Source organism: Aulonocara stuartgranti (genome assembly GCF_965226115.1).
Source record: "Aulonocara stuartgranti genome assembly, chromosome: 3".
NCBI lineage: Eukaryota > Metazoa > Chordata > Actinopteri > Cichliformes > Cichlidae > Aulonocara > Aulonocara stuartgranti.
Window position 1 is genome coordinate 73973925 of NC_138941.1, and position 22126 is coordinate 73996050.

At 42.8% G+C, this 22126-nt stretch overlaps 1 protein-coding gene across 6 annotated transcripts in view; it reads right to left on the bottom strand.

Moving 5' to 3' along the window:
- The window catches only part of LOC309703501 (butyrophilin-like protein 2), a 522068-nt gene that overhangs the window by 391649 nt on the left and 108293 nt on the right, over positions 1-22126 (bottom strand). Inside the window, exons 1-4 of one of the 6 annotated variants that reach the window (XM_082528380.1) lie at positions 12465-12557; positions 11268-11615; positions 8825-9157; positions 8630-8737 (exon numbers count right to left, since the gene is read on the bottom strand). The exons of the other annotated variants lie outside the window; for them this stretch is intronic. Coding sequence (XP_082384506.1) covers positions 8630-8737; positions 8825-9157; positions 11268-11615; positions 12465-12501 — 826 coding nt within the window. The 5' untranslated portion in view covers positions 12502-12557. Of the gene's footprint in view, positions 1-8629; positions 8738-8824; positions 9158-11267; positions 11616-12464; positions 12558-22126 lie in introns of those variants that run through there. 6 annotated transcript variants of the gene reach the window in all.

The window sequence follows — 22126 nt, forward strand, 5'->3', positions numbered from 1 at the left end:
AGAACAAACCAGTCAAGGGATTGAGGTAAGGAATGCGCAAATGTCATGGGGAAGAAAAATCATATCGCTGGTTGTAACAGTAGTACAATCTGACCGGATTATTTTTGTTGTTTAAACATCATTTGTTGCGGGTCATTTCTCATGTCCTTATGTTGAATTGAATGCACGTTTATGTGAGATTTCTTCATTGGGAAGAGAGGGATAAAACATGGGAGCATAGTTAGCTAACGCTGTTGTTGCTTTTCCATTTAGGTCTTACGCCGACTGTCCACGAGAGTAAACGAAAGCATTCTAACTTGTTGCCTTTTTGTTGTGAATGCAGACCAGAGAAGACTACACAGAGGTCACATTGGTGCCGTAACTCGTTCGTGATGCTGCTGGATCGGGCTGGTGTCTTCTCGTGGCAGCAGCATCGTGGAGCATCGGCCTCCTTATTGTTTAGACTGTTGGGTAACAGAATCAAACTTTGGGGACTTTTGGATATACTTTCATTTGGACTTTGTATATTGCCATATTGGATTAAGCCAATTTTAGCTCTTTTAATATCCTGCTAGATATGGATCTCAGTGACTCAGATGACACCCCAAATGTGACTCACCTTGATGTGGGTAGGGGTAGAGGGTTCACAGCTGTTCCTTTTTCACTGGGTGACTGTCGGGTGGGGCATAGAGCAGCAGATTGCCCTTGTGGGCTTGTGGCTGAGTCGCCGTCGTTACAGTGCACTAAGGCATTGGCCTCAGACCCCCCAATAACTGATGTGAGTCAAAACATGTGATAAATGGTCAGCTCGTGAAGTTCAGGAGGTACTGGATAAGTATCACCTGGGGAAAAGGGTTCCAGTCTTCTCCACAGACAGGTGACTGTGTCTATGTGAATAAGGCAGAGGTTAGCGCAAATGCTACTCTTTGCTTGGCTGACCACGAGCAGAGACCAGCTGTGAGTCAGGATAGCACTGCTATTGAGAGGTTGATCAGCATGCTAGAGAAGGTGCTGCAAGGCCCAGGCTATGCTCGAGCTAATGTCAGGTGACAGAGTACCCGACTGCCAAAAATACCGTGTTTGGATGTTCCATCTGCAGAGATAGATCCCACTCCACCCTCACGCACTGTGGGGAAAACAGATTGTGCTTCCTGTGTCATGTACCTGATCATTCAAGACGCAACTGCCCAGAGGGCAAGTGTCCTCCTTTCAATGGTCATCAGGGAAACTGAACGATCTGCGTGGAGGGGAGGACAGCGCAGATCCAGCAAGTAAGCCTCCCACTTTGGACATGACTACACAGATTATGAGACTTTGTATTCCACTTACAGTGGCATCATACCGCCAAATAAAACACTGATTGCACAGGGCTTGCATAGGCTCCCAAATACTGATAGCTTATTCTACTCTGCAGTGACTACTAGTGGTGGACAAGTTCTTAAAGCATTAGTGGACAGTGGATCTATGGCGTGCACCATAAGTGAGACAGTTGATGAGAAACTTTCACAATCTATACCTGATATTGAGAGACGTTCAGCCGAAGACATTGTCATTGTTGGTTGTGGGGGTCACCTTGTTATACCTTCTGCTACATATGATCTTACAGTATCAATATATGGCTTCGAGAAGCTTCGCACTACTCTAGATGAGATGGAGGAGTCAGGAAAAATCCATAAATCCCAGAGTGAGTTCTCATCCCCCTTGTCTTGGTTGTTAAGCCAAATGGTGACCTGCGCATATGCAATGACTTCAGATGATGAAATGCAAGAACAGTTAAAGATTCACATCCATTGCCTCATCAGTCAGACGCCCTTGCAGCACTTGGTGGGAAATGTCTTTTCCTCTTCAATGGATCTCACATCAGGGTTTTACATCAGGGTTTTTTTTTGTCGTCCACGAGGACGACAAAAAATACACGGCATTCTCCCCATTTTGCCTTCATGAGTATAACATGGTGCCTCAAGGCCTGACAAATAGTCCTGCTACTTTTATGCGAATGTCCATTTTTGGTGATGAGAACTGCGCAAGCTTGTTGTGTTATCTGGATAACCTTATGGTTATATATGCTTATATATGCCACATCTGAACAGGTGGCACTTGAACGTCTGCAGATGATTTTCTCGCGCCTTTCTGCCAACAACCTGAAGCTCTCACCTAAGAAATGCCACTTTCTTCAGCGGTCTGGGAAGTTCCTGGGACACATCATATGTGATGAGGGTGTGAAAACAGACCCAAGTAAAATGCAGGCTTTAGACAATGTGCAGAAAGCAGACCTGATGGAGTCTGATGGGGTGACACTGTGTGCGAGGAAAATCAGGTCCTTCCTAGGAATGGTTCTCTACTACCATCATTTTGTTGAGTGGTGCTCTGCAAAAACTAAGCCGCTGTTTGATCCTGTGGCTGAACCGGCTGCGATACGCATAAGAGGTAGAGGCCATAAGCCTAAATTTAAAAGGGGCCACGTAGAGCTGGGTGACAGAACGATAACGATATGTATTGCGACATAACTTTTTCTCGATAGAAAAGTTAAACTATTGCGATAGGCTTCATCTCTCTTGTCCTCTTAAAAAAAAAGAACAGCCAATCCAAATTAAGTAGCGCAGAGCCGAACCAATCACAACTGCAGCGTCATGTCACGTGACTTGTTACGTACAGCACAAGTACCAAGCCGCACATGTGTATTTGTTTGGGAAGCAGCCAGCCGCCGTGCCGCCCGGGTAATGGAGGAAATGAGTGTGCCGACTAGAAAAAAAATCAACCGAGAGTGTGACCAAAGGTTACCGAAGAAAAAACAGATGATGGTGTCATGATCCTGCGTCTTTTGACCCAGCGTTTTGAGTTTTAGTTTATGGTTTATGTTTAAGCCCTTCAGGTTTTCTAAGTTCATTTTTATCATGCCTAGGTTGTTATAGTTCTTTGTCATTAGATTCCCCTTGTGTCTAACACCCCTGTTAAGTCTCCCTTGCCCTTCATGTGTTTCATGTCTGTGTCTTACTGTAGAGAAGTAGATTCTGGTGTAGGATTTTACATGATGTCCACAAACGCACCACTGACATCCACACCTTCCCAGCCAATAATTAGCAGGCTTATAAGAAACAGCTGCGCTTCACTACCAGAAGGAGGCATTTGGCAGTCTTGTCCATCTAAGGTGGCTGAGAGCATTAGGCAGTTAAGCGCTGCAGATCTCTCAAGGAAAGCTACTCGGTTTAGTATTGCCCTTTAGAGAGTGGTAAGTGGGACTCTTTGTTCATCATAACGTGGCATATAGTAGGGTGGACTTTGACAACTGTTTCCCTCCTTTGTTGCAGGTTTGCACTATACTGCTGTCTTGTCATATGCTGTTTTGTTTGTTACATGATGCTTTTATAACGAACAGTACTTTGGGGTGTATTTGTTTTATGTAGATCTTTTATTAATGTGTGTAATGTTTTATGCTTTGTTTTATTGCTTTAGTGGAGGTGTGGCCGCTTGCTGAGGGGCTAGACACGTGAGGTGGAATCCCCTTCCTGATGCATGCGAGTGTACACACCGGGCATAGGTTGATTGCACCATTTAGAGTTTAGTGTAAGTGACAGTGAGGTCTGCAGTGAAGTTACACGGGTGAATAATTGGTGGCACCCTTGGGCACTCCTCCCTGTAGGTTGCCTCCTCAAGTGGCCGGTCTCCACTATTTTGTGTGGTTATTCTTTTATCCTGGCCGCCACCCGGCACACAATGCACCCGACCCCTATGGCGCCTCCTGCGGGTGGTGGGCCTGCGGGAGGATGGGCCCATGTCTCCTCTTCGGGCTGTGCCCGGCCGGGCCCCATGGACTAAGGCCCGGCCACCAGACGCTCGCCCTCGTGCTCAACCTGGAGACTCTGTTGTCCTGCTGGGAGACTTCAATGCTCACGTGGGTAACAACAGCGAGACCTGGAGGGGCGTGATTGGGAGGAACGGCCTCCCTGATCTGAACCCGAGCGGTGCTTTGTTATTGGACTTCTGTGCTAATCACAGTTTGGCCATAACGAACACCCTGTTCGAACATAAGAGTGTCCATAAGTGCACGTGGCACCAGGACGCTCTAGGCCGTAGGTCGATGATCGATTTTGTAATCGTATCAGCAGACCTGCGACCATATGTTCTGGACACTCGGGTAAAGAGAGGGGCTGAGCTGTCAACTGATCACCACCTGGTGGTGAGTTGGATCAGGTGGCGGGGGAGGACGCTGGACAGACCTGGTGCACCTAAACGCGTAGTGAGGGTGTGCTGGGAACGTCTAGCAGAGGCCCCAGTCCGCGAGATCTTCAACGCACACCTCCGGCAGAGCTTCAACAGCATTCCGAGGGAGACTGGGGACATTGAGTCCGAATGGACCATGTTCAGCGTCTCCATTGCCGAAGCTACTGCATTGAGCTGCGGCCGCAAGGTGGTTGGTGCCTGCCGCGGTGGTAATCCCCGAACCAAATGGTGGACACCAGAGGTGAAGGGAGCCACCAGGCTGAAGAAGGAGTCCTATCGGGCTTGGTTGGCCTGTGGGACTCCGGAGGCAGCCGACAGGTATCGACAGGCCAAGCGGAATGCGGCTCGGGCAGTGGCTGAAGCAAAAACTCGGGTGTGGGAGGAGTTCGGAGAGGCCATGGAAAAAGACTTTCGGACTGCCTCGAAGAGATTCTGGCAAACCGTCAGGCGTCTCAGGAGGGGAAAGCGGTGCTCTACCTGCACTGTGTATAGTGCTGGCGGAGCGCTACTGACGTCGACTGAGAAAATTGTCAGGCGGTGGAAGGAATACTTCGAGGACCTCCTTAATCCTACTGACACGTCTTCCGAGGAGGAAGCAGAGTCTGGGGATGAGGGGAATGACCCGCCAATTTCCGGGGGCGAGGTCACTGAGGCAGTTAAACAACTCCTTGGTGGCAGAGGCCCTGGTGTTGATGAGGTCCGCCCCGAGTTCCTGAAGGCTCTGGACGTTGTAGGGCTGTCCTGGTTGACACGCCTCTGCAATGTTGCGTGGAGATCAGGGGCAGTACCTGTGGACTGGCAGACCGGGGTGGTGGTCCCCATCTTTAAGAAGGGGGACCGGAGGGTGTGTTCCAACTACAGGGGGATCACACTCCTCAGCCTCCCTGGGAAAGTCTATGCCAGGGTGCTGGAAAGGAGAGTTCGTCCGCTAGTCGAACCTCGGATACAGGAGGAACAATGCGGTTTTCGTCCTGGTCGCGGAACACTGGACCAGCTCTTTATCCTCTCCAGGATACTTGAGGGTGCATGGGAGTTTGCCCAACCAGTCTACATGTGTTTTGTGGACTTGGAGAAGGCATTCGACCGTGTCCCTCGGGGTGTCCTGTGGGAGGTGTTGCGGGAGTATGGGGTGTCTGGCCCATTGCTACGGGCCATTCGATCCCTATACAACCGTTGCAAGAGCTTGGTTCGCATTGCCGGCAATAAGTCGGACTCGTTCCCGGTGGGTGATGGGCTCCGCCAGGGCTGCCCTTTGTCTCCGGTTCTGTTCATAATTTTTATGGACAGGATTTCTAGGCGCAGCCAAGTGGCGGAGGGCTTTCGCTTTGGTGGCCTCAGAATCTCATCTCTGACTTTTGCAGATGATGTGGTTCTGTTGGCTCCATCGGGTGAGGGCCTCCAGCTCGCACTGGAACGGTTCGCAGCCGAGTGTGAAGCAGCGGGAATGAGGATCAGCACCGCCAAATCTGAGGCCATGGTTCTCAGCCGGAAAAGGGTGGAGTGCCCACTACGGGTCGGGGATGAGTTCCTGCCCCAAGTGGAGGAGTTCAAGTATCTCGGGGTCTTGTTCGCGAGTGATGGGAGAAGGGAGCCGGAGATCGACAGACGGATTGGGGCTGCGGCTGCAGTAATGCGGACGCTGCACCGGTCCGTCGTGGTGAAGAGGGAGCTGAGTGTAAAAGCGAAGCTCTCAATTTACCGGTCGATCCACGTCCCTACCCTCACCTATGGCCACGAGCTGTGGGTAGTGACCAAAAGAACGAGATCGCGGATACAAGCGGCAGAAATGAGCTTCCTCCGAAGGGTGGCTGGCCTCTCCCTTAGAGATAGGGTGAGAAGTTCGGCCATCCGGGAGGGGCTCAGAGTAGAGCAGCTGCTGCTCCACATCGAAAGGAGCCAGCTGAGGTGGTTCGGGCATCTGACAAGGATGCCCCCTGGGCGCCTCCTGGGTGAGGTGTTCCAGGCATGTCCCACCGGGAGGAGGCCCCGGGGCAGACCCAGGACACGCTGGAGAGATTATATCTCTCGGCTGGCCTGGGAACGCCTTGGTGTTCCCCCGGATAAGCTGGAGGAGGTGGCTGGGGAGAGGGAGGTCTGGGCCTCTTTGCTTAGGCTGCTGCCCCCGCGACCCGGCTCCGGATAAAGCGGATGAAGATGGATGGATGGATGGATATTCTTTTATCATGCTGTGATTGTTTTAGGGTAGCATCGTGGTAGGGAGTCTGGTCATTTTAATCATCGTTTGTAAATAAAGTGTTTTAATTAACTATTTTGCTGTCTCAACCCTGCTACCCTAGGTGCCTTCCTGATTTTATAGTTATGTTTTTAGTAGTTCCTCTTAATAAATTTTGATTTGTAAACTGCCTTTGTCTCACCTCTGCCGTTAATAACGAGTCTGTGGGCTTTGGTAGCCAGTGCAATACGTACATTGGCTAGAGAAATCTTTCCTGGGGTGTAACGGCCTCCCCCAGGTGGCGTTGTCAATATCTTAGTTACCGTCCCCAGTTATTCCTCTATTGCGACACCACATTACGTTGTCAAGTTCAGGTTGTCATATCTGCGTCTTATGTTTCCTGTGTTATTTTTTATGAGATCTTGTGTTCCTGTGTTCATTGTGTTTAGTTTTACTCTTCCACTGTGAGGTCGTTATGTTCATGTGTGTCAGCTGTTCCCCATGTGTTCCCACTTCTCTCATTAGCCTCCTGTGTGTATTTAGTCTGTGCCTTTTCATTCAGTCCTTGTCGGATTGTCTGTGTTGTTCCCATGCCATGTCCTGCGTTCAGGTTTTCACATACACTCAACAAAAATATAAACGCAACACCTTTGTTACTGCTCCCATTCCCCATGGGATGGACGTAGAGACCTAAAATTCATTCCAGATACACAATATAACCATCCCTCCCAAACAGTGGTCACAAATCAGTCCAAATGTGTGGTAGTGGGCACATCTGCCATATTGAGATAATCCATCCCACCTCACAGGTGTGCCACATCAGGATGCTGATCTGACATCATGAGTAGTGCACAGGTGTACCTCAGACTGCCCACAACAAAAGGCCATGCAGATGGACCAAGCGAGTGATAGGGAGTCTGCCGTTGGTCAAACTGGTTGTTCTCTTGGTGCGGCATTGAGCGTCCCAACCTCTGAGGCAGAATCGACTGTGGCTCCACATGCTGTGTGTGACGTGTTGGTTTCCCAACATAATTTGTATAATTTTACCACTATATGATCACACTGCAAGTGTAAATGTAATCCTCAGAGTATTGGAGGATTCCTGTGAGGCTGACTGGTCACGACAATAAACGAAAGCATTCTAACTTGTTGCCTTTTTGTTGTGAATGCAGACCAGAGAAGACACTACACAGAGGTCACACTTGTCATTTAGACAGCTGTTAGCACATGATTCTCCTTATGGGGACCTGATACGTTTAATATGCTGATGAGAATACAGCCCAGAATAAGCGTATACTATAGCTTTTATTTTGGAAAGAGACATTTCTCTGTAATAAACTCTCTTTACCAAAGATGAGTGATTCCTCAATCAGATAGATTTTTTTTTATTACTTTGTTGTTTCAGCAACATTAAATTTAAAAACTGTACTTTTGAGTTAAAATATATATTTATAATTTTAATAAATGACAAATTAAAAAGTCATGAACATTTTTTTTTGTATCGAAAAAATATCGAACCGTGACTCCAAAGTATCGAACCGAACCGTGAATTTTTTGTATCGTTGCACCCCTAATATATATGTGTAATATATATGTGTCCTTAGTGTCGGAACAGAATTGGGGGAAAAAGCTTTTGAATAAGTTGCCTCTGGAAAAATCTACAGAAGGAGTTTAAAGTTAAAGAAGTGAGAGAATGGCTCAATTTGATCAGTGTGAATTTTGTCATTGTTGGTTTTATAATGACCTGTTATTTTATAAGATTCTTGATTTATTTTTGTGTTGTGTTGTGGTTTTGTTTTTTTGTGTTGTGTTTGTGTTGTTTTATAGGATTTGTGAATTCATGATTCATGTTTGTGTTCACTTGTCTGTGTGGAAAATTGTGTTTGCTTCTTTATTTGTCACACATTGTATTTGTTGTAACTTATACATGACTCTGCTGGTCACTCTTGTAAAACGGATTTTAATCTCAGTGAGGTATTTACGTGGGCAAATAAAGTACACATGCAGTGAAGCACACACACTGTTTAGTAAAGTCATGTTGTGGAGCTGTTTCACTGATCAATGACTGAGTCTGAAGGAGGTTTTCTGACTTCTGGAACAAACCTGGAAGTTTCTCTTCAGCTCTCTGTATCAGCTGTTTGTAACTATCAACTCTTTCAGCTTCTGGAACAAGTTTGTGTGAGCCGCAGTCAAGGAGCCACCAGAGGACACCTGCTAACCATCGGCATTATGGGTAGTGTAGTAGGAGACACTCACCTGACATGAAATACTGACGGAAATAATATATGAGACCTCCAAAAACCACAAGAAGAACCAGGAGAACCAGGAGCACAAGAACAGCTTTCGCCCAGGATGGAAACTGTTCTGTGGAAAAAAACACAAACAACATGTCCTTTGAACTCTGATCTCAATGTCCTGCACTGTATCATGGTTTTTATCTCCATGTCTGACCTTTGACCTGCAGCACTACTTTTTGTCTCAGGATGTCTTTGTCCCTGTAGATGATGCAGATGTATTCTCCACTGTCTCTCTCTGTGGGGTATTCCAGGGTCAGACTGAGGTCTCCAGTTCTCAGCAGGTCTTTGTTCATCTTTGTTCGACCACAGTAACGGTCGTCCTGCTTCTTAAGGTGGTCACTTCCATTTGAATATCCATGGACCATCATGATTTCTCTGTCAAATCTTGTCCACTCCACTGTGGTGTCCTCAGGCAGGTCAGGTGTTGTTTTGCATTGCAGGATGACAGACTCTGATCCTACAACGACCTCCTCCTCCAGTTCTTGGTCTGAGAGGACAGTAAACCAAATTATAAAAATTGCATCTGGAAAGTTTTCCCAGTGTTTTATTTGTTCCACATTTTGTTATTCCAACATGGATTAGATTGAGTTTCACCTCACATTTCTACACACACAATACCTGGGGATTCCCATGATGCATTGAGTTTTTCCTTTCCAGTCACCTTCCTCACTCACTATGTGTTAATAGACCTCTCTGCATTGAATCATATCTGTTATTAACCTCTGTCTCTCTTCCACAGCATGTCTTTATCCTGTTTTCCTTCTCTCACCCCAACCGGTCGCAGCAGATGGCCCCGCCCCTCCCTGAGCCTGGTTCTGCCAGAGGTTTCTTCTGTTAAAAGGGAGTTTTTCCTTCCCACTGTCGCCAAAGTGCTTGCTCATAGGGGGTCATATGATTTCTAGGTCTTTTTCTTTGTATGTACGATCTGCTGTACAATATAAAGCGCCTTGAGGCGACTGTTGTTGTGGTTTGGTGCTGTATGAATAAAATTGAATTGAATTTAACAATACCCCGCAATGACAGGCTACTGTTTAAATGATTGCAAATGTATTAAAAATAAAAAAAAATGAGAATAACATGTAATCACAAACTTTGCTCAGTGCTTTGTTGAAGCAACTTTGGCAGCAATAACAGCTTTCAGTCTTTCTCAGTATGATGCTGCAAGCTTGGCACCTATTTTTAGGCATTTTCTTTATTCTTCTTTGCAGACCCTCTCAAGCACCATCAGGCTGGATGGGGAGTGTCAGTGCAAAGGCATTGTCTAATCTCTCCAGAGATGTGTAATTGGGTTCTTGTCTGGGCTCTGGCTGGACCACTCAAGAACAAAGACAACAAAGTGGTGCCGAAGCCCTCCTATGTTATCTTGTCTCTATGTTTAGGATCGTTTTCCTGTTGGAAGATAAACCTTCAGCCAGTCCAAGGTACAGAGCACTCTGGAGGAGGTTGTCATCAAGGAGTTCTCTACACATTGGTGCATTCAGGAAATCTTTTAGTTCTTCCACTGTAAAAGGTCCCACAACATGATGCTGTTTTTTCCAGACATGACACTTGGCATTCAGGCCAAAGATTTTTATAGTGGTTTCATCAGACCAGAGAATTTTCTTTTTCATGATCTGAGATACTTCAGGGGCTTTTTGGCAAACTCGATTCAATGCATACTGTCTCAGAGGTCTGCAGACAATTCCTTGGACTTCAAAGCTTGATTTGTGTTCTGACATGTACTGTCAACTGTTGGACCTTATACAGACATGTGTGCCTTTCCAAATCATGTCCAATCAACTGCATCTATCACAAGTGGACTCCAATCAACAAACATCTGGCAGATTATCAGAGGGAACAAGGTTCAACTGAGATTAAATTTTAGTGTCCCAGAAAAGGCTGTGAGTACTTTTGTACATCTGTTAATTTTAGCTTAAATTTAAAAAAAAATTTAAGCCAATTTTTTTCCATATTCATTATGGGGGTATTGTGCAGGAAGAATTTGGAGGTGAAAAACTGATTCCATCCATTTTGGAATAAGACTGTTACATAACAAAATGTGGAAAAAAAGGAAGGGCTGAGAGTATTTTCTGGATGTTCTGTAACTAAAGAAGCAGATTCAGTCACATTGATTTTAATCATAGAATCGACCTGATCTGAGATCTGAGCATCTGTGTTACTGACCTCTGACTCTGCTGCCAGTAAAAATAAATATCAATAATAAAGTCATTAAAATCTCTATTCTGCATGAAAAATATCAGGAAAGCTTGTGAGCCAAAACTGTGCCAGGTCTTCACAGTACTACTGTTAGTTATCACACATAAGTAAGAGACCATGTGGGGTTATTGTCTGTCCCTATTAGGCAGGCAAGCTGCTGGTTTTCCTGCACATGTAAGAATTTCTGGATCAAATCATCCTGATTTAGAAGATACACCAAAAATTGTACCAATAAGATTCTATTTTCTTCTTCTTTGGTGTTCATGTTTTTATTTTTCCAGTGTGGTTGCATCTAGAAAACTTTACCACTATTTTATCAGATTTCAGTACTAGAAAAATCTTTTATGTTACTCTTTAGTTTGACCTCTGACCTTCATAATCACAGGTGTTGGGTTTTGTACCTTTGACATGCAGCTGTATTTCTGCCAGTTTCCGTTCCTCCCTTTCATTTCTGATGGAGCAGGTGTAGATGCTGCTATCAGTCTTTGTTGGTTTTCTCAGAGTGAGGCTGAAGTCTGAAGTGTCCAGAGCATCAGGCCTCATTGATGTGCGCCCTCTGTAACGCTGGTTTTGCCCTTTAAAATCATCCGTTTCCTCTCGTCGTAGGTGGACAGATTTGGGGTTGAGATCATTGCGAGTCCACAGCACTGTGGGGTTTTCAGGTATAAAACCTGAGTACTCGCAAGGCAACAGGACAGATATTTCCCCCTCATACACCTCCACCACTGGAGCCAGGGCATGCTGGGAAACTGGAAGGAGACACAAGCACACACAAAAAAAACACTTATTATGTGTATGCAGTAGATTTTGTCCTTGGGTTGATATAAAGTGGTTTCAGAAAGTTGCAGAATATGTAACATCACTCTCAGCCATGTTTTATAAAAAGTATTCAAACACGGATTCTTCCTGTCCAACAAGCACTGAAAGGACATCAAAGATGTTAAAGAAAACTGATGGATGACTGAACAACACTGAGGTGAAAGGAGGAAACCATCTCTTATTTTCTTGTATCGGTGTTCATTTCTTATTGAAAATGAACACAGATACAAGCAGATCTGAGCTCAGACGCCTTCCTGTAATGAGACAGCAGGGCTAACAACGACACCACAGTCCATCAATTTGTAACAAATAACCTCACCATGCATCAACATCAAATGAGGCAGAAACACAACCACACAGAAAACAAACAGTTTATTAGTAAACAGACATCCCAGTGTTACAACACATAAAAGTGTCACCACTGACAATGTTACACACAACTGGCAACACAACCAATTTTCATCTGTATCATTGGACAAGTTTTTTTCTTTTTTTTTTTTGCCACAGTCGTTAATCTTGTCAAACGTCACTACACTCTGGCAGGTTTGTGGTTCTATCAGTAAGAAACAGAGACGTCTGGAACACACAGATAGTTCGTCTTAAACAGATATGAACTCAGCTGTAACCCTGTGAGCGCCCTGCATGAAGTCCCAGAGGGGGTTATGAGGAATAAAGTCAAGTAGAGTCAGTTTACATCCAGTGAAATCATGTTAGACTTTATGTTGTCTAAAAGCACAAACAGCTGCGTTGTTGTGTTTGCATTCAAAGAGTGCGCTTACCGAGTACGAGGAGCAGGAGTGGCAGCAACATCTTCATCTCCAGTTAAAGTCCTGATAACAACAACACGCAGCTGCTGCTGCACTAAAGGTTTGGTCCTCTTACGATAACCTGATCATTTCCTGTTGAGCCTTCAAAATATTTATTTATTTATTTTTTCTTTTTACAGCGAATGACAGAATTAAATTTAGAGGAGAAACAACATGGCTAGATTGCTGTTTGCTGCTCTATGGGATTAATATTCTGCTGTCATTTGAAACTTAAATTTAGAAATTAAACTTTAAGCTTTACAAAACTGACAGTAGGATTTTAAGGTTTGTCAAAACATTTTTATACATTTACATCGTTTTGCATTTGAGGTTTCCTTCGTCACACCAGCAGCGAGGATGTGCAGCTGTTTGACTCACTTGTTGTTACGGTCCTGGACCCGTGGCCCAGTGTTTAGATTTTGTATTATTGTTTTTAGGCTGTTTTCTTCTATTGTTCAAGGTTGCTAGTTTTTTGGTGTCTGTTTTGTATTTCCGAGCCTGTGGATTCCTTTGCTCCTTATGTCACTCTGGTCCCTGTACTGTGTTAGTATTTTCTCTGAGTTCAGTCTGTGGATTTCCTGTTTTACTTTGAAGGTCTTGTCTCATGTTAGTGTATTCTGCTTTACTTCCTTGTCTTGTCTAGCCTAATGACTTCCAGCTGTCTGTCCACCTGTTCCTGTACCTGCCAGTGTATTTTAGTCCCTGTCAGTCAGTACTTGTCCTGTTGTTAGCATCATTTCTCCCTCCTGCTGTGTCTTTCCTGATGTTTTCTTGTGTATTTCGGTTCTAGCTCCAGTTTAGGTATTCTGTTTGGTTTTCCTTGGTAAGCAATAAAGCTGCTTTCAAGTTCATGTTTTGCCTCAATGAGTCCACCGTGTGGGTCCTCTTCTCCTGCCTGCACAGCACACACCATGACACTTGTCATTTTTCAAAGACACAACTTTGTTTCTTAGTTTTTTTTTTCTTTTCTAAAAGTTAAAAAATAGAAAGAAAAATAAAAAAGAAAATTGAATTAAAAATTTTTTATTGAATTGAATAATGAGAAACTTTATATTTAATTCTAATAAATGTTTGTAATTTGAATTTTTAAGTTTGTTCTTAAAAGTTAAAACAAATCTCATATCTAAAGACTTAAATACTTAAATACAACACTGAAATAACCACAAAAAAGTACTGTACCATAAGAAACTGGGAAAATTCAAAGTACCTAAATCACAAACTGTAAAATATTCATTAAACTAAACAGATCATCTGAGGAAGCTAAGGTGCTGGTCATCAAAAACATGGTGGATCCCCAAAAATATCAGTCAGCAGCATGATCTAGACTCTAAATGAGTTAACAAACAACCACACAAATCACTTATGAAACACACTGAAAGGATCAATTCAGCTACATCTGGAAGAAACAGCTGCATCCATCAGACAGAATTGAAAACATTAAACTACAGGGAGTGCAGAATTATTAGGCAAATGAGTATTTTGTCCACATCATCCTCTTCATGCATGTTGTCTTACTCCCAGCTGTATAGGCTCGAAAGCCTACTACCAATTAAGCATATTAGGTGATGTGCATCTCTGTAATGAGAAGGGGTGTGGTCTAGTGACATCAACACCCTATATCAGGTGTGCATAATTATTAGGCAACGTCCTTTCCTTTGGCAAAATGGGTGAAAAGAAGGACTTGACAGGCTCAGAAAAGTCAAAAATAGTGAGATATCTTGCAGAGGGATGCAGCAGTCTCAAAATTGCAAAGCTTCTGAAGCGTGATCATCGAACAATCAAGCGTTTCATTCAAAATAGTCAACAGGGTCGCAAGAAACGTGTGGAAAAACCAAGGCGCAAAATAACTGCCCATGAACTGAGAAAAGTCAAGCGTGCAGCTGCCAAGATGCCACTTGCCACCAGTTTGGCCATATTTCAGAGCTGCAACATCACTGGAGTGCCCAAAAGCACAAGGTGTGCAATACTCAGAGACATGGCCAAGGTAAGAAAGGCTGAAAGACGACCACCACTGAACAAGACACACAAGCTGAAACGTCAAGACTGGGCCAAGAAATATCTCAAGACTGGTTTTTCTAAGATTTTATGGACTGATGAAATGAGAGTGAGTCTTGATGGGCCAGATGGATGGGCCCGTGGCTGGATTGGTAAAGGGCAGAGAGCTCCAGTCCGACTCAGACACCAGCAAGGTGGAGGTGGAGTACTGGTTTGGGCTGGTATCATCAAAGATGAGCTTGTGGGGCCTTTTCGGGTTGAGGATGGAGTCAAGCTCAACTCCCAGTCCTACTGCCAGTTTCTGGAAGACACCTTCTTCAAGCAGTGGTACAGGAAGAAGTCTGCATCCTTCAAGAAAAACATGATTTTCATGCAGGACAATGCTCCATCACACGCATCCAAGTACTCCACAGCGTGGCTGGCAAGAAAGGGTATAAAAGAAGAAAAACTAATGACATGGCCTCCTTGTTCACCTGATCTGAACCCCATTGAGAACCTGTGGTCCATCATCAAATGTGAGATTTACAAGGAGGGAAAACAGTACACCTCTCTGAACAGTGTCTGGGAGGCTGTGGTTGCTGCTGCACGCAATGTTGATGGTGAACAGATCAAAACACTGACAGAATCCATGGATGGCAGGCTTTTGAGTGTCCTTGCAAAGAAAGGTGGCTATATTGGTCGCTGATTTGTTTTTGTTTTGTTTTTGAATGTCAGAAATGTATATTTGTGAATGTGGAGATGTTATATTGGTTTCACTGGTAAAAATAAATAATTGAAATGGGTATATATTTGTTTTTTGTTAAGTTGCCTAATAATTATGCACAGTAATAGTCACCTGCACACACAGATATCCCCCTAAAATAGCTAAAACTAAAAACAAACTAAAAACTACTTCCAAAAACATTCAGCTTTGATATTAATGAGTTTTTTGGGTTCATTGAGAACATGGTTGTTGTTCAATAATAAAATTATTCCTCAAAAATACAACTTGCCTAATAATTCTGCACTCCCTGTATACGGATCACACACAGGAATATCAAATACACCAAGAAAACAGCTTCTTCTCTAATATCAATAATGACTGCTGCTATTATACAGATGAACAAACAGGGGATTCAAATTGAGAATAAATGGTCAGTTTTCCAGTTTAACTGTAGAGGTCTATAGATTTTAATCATATCAAGGAATATCTAAACCAGTTTTCATATCCACTCGATGTCATTGCCTTATCTGACACTTTGATTAATATGGATAAAGGAGCAGACTTTGAACTGGAGGGTTATGAACTCAGGTGTATAATTCAGAGAAATAAAGGTGGAGGAGCAGTGGCCTCAGTATGTGGACAAATGTCTGAAACTGAACGTGGTGATGACAGCGATTGATGATGTGTTAAATGTATAACAGTTTAAACCTAAGCAATAATCTCCAGGTAGTAAAACAACATACTGTGTGAGCCTGTTCTCTAAGATTAGCAGAACCACATCACATCCTGCAGCTCTCACAGACACGTTTTTATAAATGACATTGAATATAAAACAGGAAGTGGACTTCTCAACCCTAATAATTTGGACAGAAATAAAGATTACAGACAAGTAAGAACAGAGTAAATGATAAATGCTTTAAAAACAAATCAGAATTTTAAACAAAGAAATATGAGTAATGAGTTTTCTATATTTTCAATATCAGTGTTTAAGTGACTCATCAGGAAGTTAGACCGCGGCGAGAAGAGAAACTGTCAGAAAACAACAGAAGTGGAAAAGTGTTAGAAGTAATAATAGTGGGGTAAGAGTGGGAGGCGGAGGAAGGAGGGACAAGACTGGACAACCGATTTTCTGGATTAAAATGTGAATTGAGGCTTATCTGCTAAAAAATAAATAATGATTAAATAAATTACTACTTTTTCTGTGAGTACTTTGTCCTAATAACTTTGAAACAATAACATCTAGAGCAATATTTTCACCTCCGATTAAATCTTTGTGTTAGCTTTATTTTGATACCAACATTGTTCACACAGAGTTTGTAATTGCAGAGAAATACTCCATTTATTTTATACAGTGCATTAATTTAAATCATCACATAAACACCACACAGTGAGATTATCTGCCTTAAACTGTGGTGTGAGTGCAGATTGATCTGCATTCAGTTTCTTACCATTTATGAGGAGCAGGATCACCAGCAACGTCTTCATCCTCCTGTAAAAAGCTGAAACAAACACAAAGTCCTTTAAATCTGCTGCTGACTGAACAAAGAAACAAACACTCAGCAATTTTTCTTCAGCTGTAAGCACATAAAGAAAGTTCACTTTTGTTTTTAAGAGGAAGTCAGACATGTGAAATGAAACTGCCCAGTGGGACAGCCACTCTTTACAGCCCACAGCTTCCACCTCAGTGCTGACACAAGGCTCATTAGCAGACTGACATCAATTAAATGTCATTTTAACAAAGAACCTTTAAAAACTGCTGCCATGATTAAAATGTTTAAGTAACCTAAAGCTTCAGCATGTCTCTATATTTGTGATAAGAACCTATTACTCACATAAATCTTAACTCTGGGCCTCAAACGTAAAGACACAGGGGACTTGGAGCTTATCTAAGCTGTCATAGGCAGAAATCTCTGAAATCATCCATATGTAGGACAGATCTCATATATAAGTTTGAATGTACTGTAATGTTCAGATTTTTCAGAATAATTCCTGGAGAAATATCTGTCTTTTAAAAAGATTTAATTCGCTTTAGCGGGTGAAATTACAATTTACAGCGCTGGAACGTGAACAGACCAAGGATAACCCTCAAGGACAGTCACGCCGAACAAAGCTCTCGAACTTCCAAAGACAGAGTGCCAACTCATATGAGCACAATTGCATTGTAAATAAAATAATTACAACATGTTTATTTAATAATTGAAATCAAAAATCTCAAATTTTCAACCCCAACAGTACTTAAGGAATTTTGTCCTAGTTTTTAATTGCTTTTAAGGTCCAGTGTCCTCACTGATAACACAGAGTTGACTGTGTTTAATAAGTCTAAGATTAGATTTAGTCTAAGATTAGTTTTAAGTTTTGCAATTTAAGCTGGACTGTTTGAAACAACACTGCTGGGACATTTTTGCACCACCTTTTCAGAGCAGGTAGAAACTCGTGATGGTCCTGGCAGGTCAGGTTTGTTCTCCTTCTTTCCTTCCTCTGCTTCCTCTCTGTGTCTCCTTCCCTCTCTCTTTCCTCTCGGGTGGCTGGCTTGATCTCCAGTTTTCTTGGGCTCTGGCTAGTGCGGCTGTTTGTCATCAGCTGGCTGCTTCCTGCAGCCTGTTAAAGAAAAGCAACCAAATATGCATCAATCCAAGACTCCACACCACCTCAAAGAGTTACAGCTATCATTCACTCAGCCGACTCTAACAAGTCCTCTTCTCTTGAGCAGAAAACCCTGTGATGTTTCTGCTGGCATGTTTTTGAGTTGTGCATTTAACTACATATTTACTGACATTATCACAGAAAATGTTCAGCACTTCAAAACTACACTGGAGAACCAAAATTCTTATTTTAATTGAAATTCTCAACTTGTCGAATAAAATAGTTTAAGAGTTAATACATATCTTTCAGTGAACCCTTGCAAAAATTGCAGTTACAAAAATTCTGATTGGCTGTTTTGGTCTCCAATCAGTATTGTGGAAACACAATGTTGCTAAATCCAGTGGAGTGGTTTGGTGTAAACTAAATCAAAAAAACACGTTTGGTTAGTATGTTTAATGCTTTTATTTCAAGTTATAGATTTTTTAAGACCATCATTGGTGTGGTATGATGGTGCTATTGCATTGTCGAGAAACAGATGTTGAAGGAATCAGTCCTAAAGGGATGTTTCCTCCTCAGCCTAGCTTCTTCCACAAGGAGTGATTTGGATTTCCTCTGCAGCTAAAGAAGACATAACAGAATGAAAGAATTGCTCCAAAATACTACACCACAGCATCAGATGAGTTCAGATGTTTGTTCTTGCAGTTCCTTTCATTAAATATGTTGTGAAATTGTAGTTACAGATGCAGCTGTGGAGTTTAAGTTAACCTATGGTAAATTACCAGCATAGTTTTCTTATGGAGGAAGTTCATGAGTTTCTAATCATGTGACTCCTTTCATGACTGTTGCAGTTTTAACTAAATAATTTAAATCTGTTTTATGGCAATGGTGCAGTTGAGTCAGCAGTCAGAAATCTGGTATCTTTGTTGCTTAACAACATGGCCTCAAACCCTTCAGGAAGAAGGATTTGATCCTTCAATGAAGATTTGTTACCAGTGTAATGAAGCAATGCCTCTGCAGATGCAGTACACATCAAGATGTGAGCCTTATGAAGAGGTGAGATGCAATTACTGATTTTCATGTAAAAACAAAAAAAAAATATGGTATAACACTTGCTGTTTTCTAAATCTGCAGGAATCCAAGTTATCCATTGTGAATAGAAAATGCAAGGTAAACCTAGAAATTACCTAAAAGAGATTACCTAAAAGGTAAACCTAGCACATTACTAGAATCCAAAGTAACTACAAGTAATTTTGGATCAGTAACGACCTGTTGCGTAACATGCAACCCTCTCTCACATTTTAGCTAATTCATCCAATTACCTGAAATTAAGGACTTCACAGTAACAAGGAGGAGACCACAGTCCATGCTAGTTTGTTTGTGGATATATAATCTCTTTTCAGATGTTTCTGAAAAACTGTGTTTCAGTTACAGTCCACGTAAACATAATTAGTTTCTTTTTTTTTTTAAGTTTGTTTCATCAACAGCTTCAAATGCATGGTGCCTGCTGCAAATGATAAAACTCCACGCAGCGCAGCTCAGTATGCACACAGACATACTTTATTCTGTGTTATAGTTCATATACACACTATTATGCAGGACCATTTGTTACAATTATGTGTAACATAATTTACACAATAACTGTAACTGTAAAACATTTTGTGACCACACTACTTTAAATTATTTTTAACCCTTTAAGACCTACCATAGAACCAAGTCCGCCAGAGCTTATATTATATTTTTACATGCTGTGGAACCATTTTTGGGAGCGTTTCAAGTTGCTATACATCAATACAACCATTATAGCCCAGATTTTAATAATATGTCTGCATTAAGTGCATAGTAATTACATAAATTGGAAAAAAGTGCAATAAACTACAAAAAAATTTAAAATCGTTTTTGTTTTTTTAACATATATTTCTAGTTAGAGAAATTTAAGAGGCTTATCCCTCAAAACTGTAAATACAAAAAAGTTGCACAAAATAGTTTCCTACCACAGGAAATTTATTTTGAGTGTCTTCATAGTTTTATTTTTGAAATACACCAATTTTTATATACTGCAGGAAAAACGAAAATAAATATTATACTGCAAATTTGCAAAAAAAAAAAAATGCATCAAAATAAAATATTTCCAGCAGTGCAATATGAGTACTAATGTCATGGTCTGCGGTGGGTGGCTGGAATTTCCATAAGGCTCCTGAACAGACCTGGGATCCGCCCCTGGGCAGGGCCAGCTCCTGCACACTGGAGCCTATTGCAGGCAATCAAGCCAGAGGGATTTAAACCACACGTTGATGTTCATTCACTGCCAGTTCGTCATCAACACATGTTGGTAACAGGCCTTATGCTTCAAGTTCTTGCTGTGATCGATCTTGTTAACACGACTCTCTTGTGCTGCAGTTGCTGTATTCACCTTGGCTCACGCTCCACCTCCGGACTCAGGATACCAAGCAATCATTCTGAAAATCTCTCTGTGCCTCACCGGTAGTGATGGGCAGATGAAGCTTCATGAAGCACTGAAGCTTTTCATCCAATTGGTTCACTCCAGCGCAAAGCTTCTTGAAGCTTCATTTGCTCTAGTAGGACACCTACTGGACGTAAAAATAGTAGCTGGCATGAATTTGAAGAGTGTGGCCTTTTGCACACAGCCTGTAAATGTCAACAACAAAAGGAGTGTGTAAAACATGTATATTGTAGTGATGGCAGTATACTGTGTATATTTATACTGGCAGTATGGAAAATGATCATTTGGAAATGCTTGAAATGGAAATGATCATTTACTGTGAGGTGAGGTGTGGTTGGGGTGTGGACAGTGGTTGTGCTTTTGTAACGTTGAGGTATGGACAGCTACACACTGAGGCTTTGAGCCTCAGTCCTGCCTGTTCACATTTTATTCTGTAAAAACTAAATTTTCACTGCTTTTATGACCTTTTAGTGGGGAGAACATAGCTGGGATTTAATGATTTAACAAATCTTTTGAATCCTTTGTCCTCCACAATGCTAAATGGCTGGGAGTCCTCAATCACCATGCTAACCAGGTCTTCATCTATTTGAGATTGTTCTCCTGAGGAAAGACAATAAAGACAAAGCACAAATATAAATATCACACACATAACTTATTGCATTGTATAATATTGTTATATCATTTAGTAACATTACTGCATGCTGTATTATCATGGCATTTGATGGCTCACCTGGTCTTGCTCCACAATCGGTGTTCCCCTTATTCTCATGCAAAGCTCTGTAGTGCCTAAGCATGGATGAGGTGTTGTTGTTATATCCCAGCTCCCTGGCACATAGCAAACACTTCACCTTGTACAAAAGTACAGACAGCTTAACATAGGTTTTATTGCACCATCAGTATCATGAAAATACATCTTCTGTGGAAATTTACATACCTTGTTGGGAGATATAAGCTCAAAATGTTCCCACCCAGGGGAGGACATCCTTCTCTTCGTAGCTGGCTCCATTCTCTCCTGACTTTCTCTCCTCACTCTCCTAAACCTCCAACCTCTCTCCAAACTGTCTCTAACTCTCTCCAAACTGTCTGTAACTCTCACTAACCGCAACTCTCCATCAAACACCCGCATTTTGAATGAAGTCTGGGGGGTTTATATCGCTGTCATATCTCGCAGCAAAGTTCGAACCGCTTCCTGAACCAGTCACGTGGTACAGCCGGGCAGCGAGGCTTCGGACGTCATCATTTTCAGCTCCTCCCATAAATGAAGCAAGCCTCGATACGCGCTTCGCGGAAACGCCCCCTCCATTACTCGACACAGGCTTTGAAGCCTCGATACAGAACGTCACATCACTACTCACCTGCCTGCCCTTCTCCATCTGAAGCCCCGGATCTCAGGCCAGCCTTTCCACGCCACTCAGCCTCCCCTGGATTCTCATCACCCCCCTCTCAACACTCCATGTCCCCTACTGCAAGTAAGAATTGCTACTCTTACAACTGGCCACTTCAGAGCTGCCTCCACTACCTCCCTAACTCCTCTATCTTCTCTCTTCAGTGTGACTGTTCCCTGCTCAGCTCCACTCCGCATCTCAGGCCTCATTCCCTCGCCCTAGCCACGTTCCCCAGGCCACGCCTCGTCAAACTCCACGTCTTATTGGGGTTTTTTTTGTCTTTGCTACGTTTTCTTTTTTGCACTTAAACCTAATAAATTGTTACATCATCTGCTGTCTCTGCTTTGGGTTTCTGCACCTGAGTCCTGTTCAGTACAGGCCACTCGGCCCCGTGACACCTAAGCATCCCAGAAAAGACACAGAAAGTCATAAAGTCAAACATAACTTTTAAAATCACCAGTATAGGCTCATGAGGCCCTGATGGTAAAAAAAAAACTACATTTCCGCG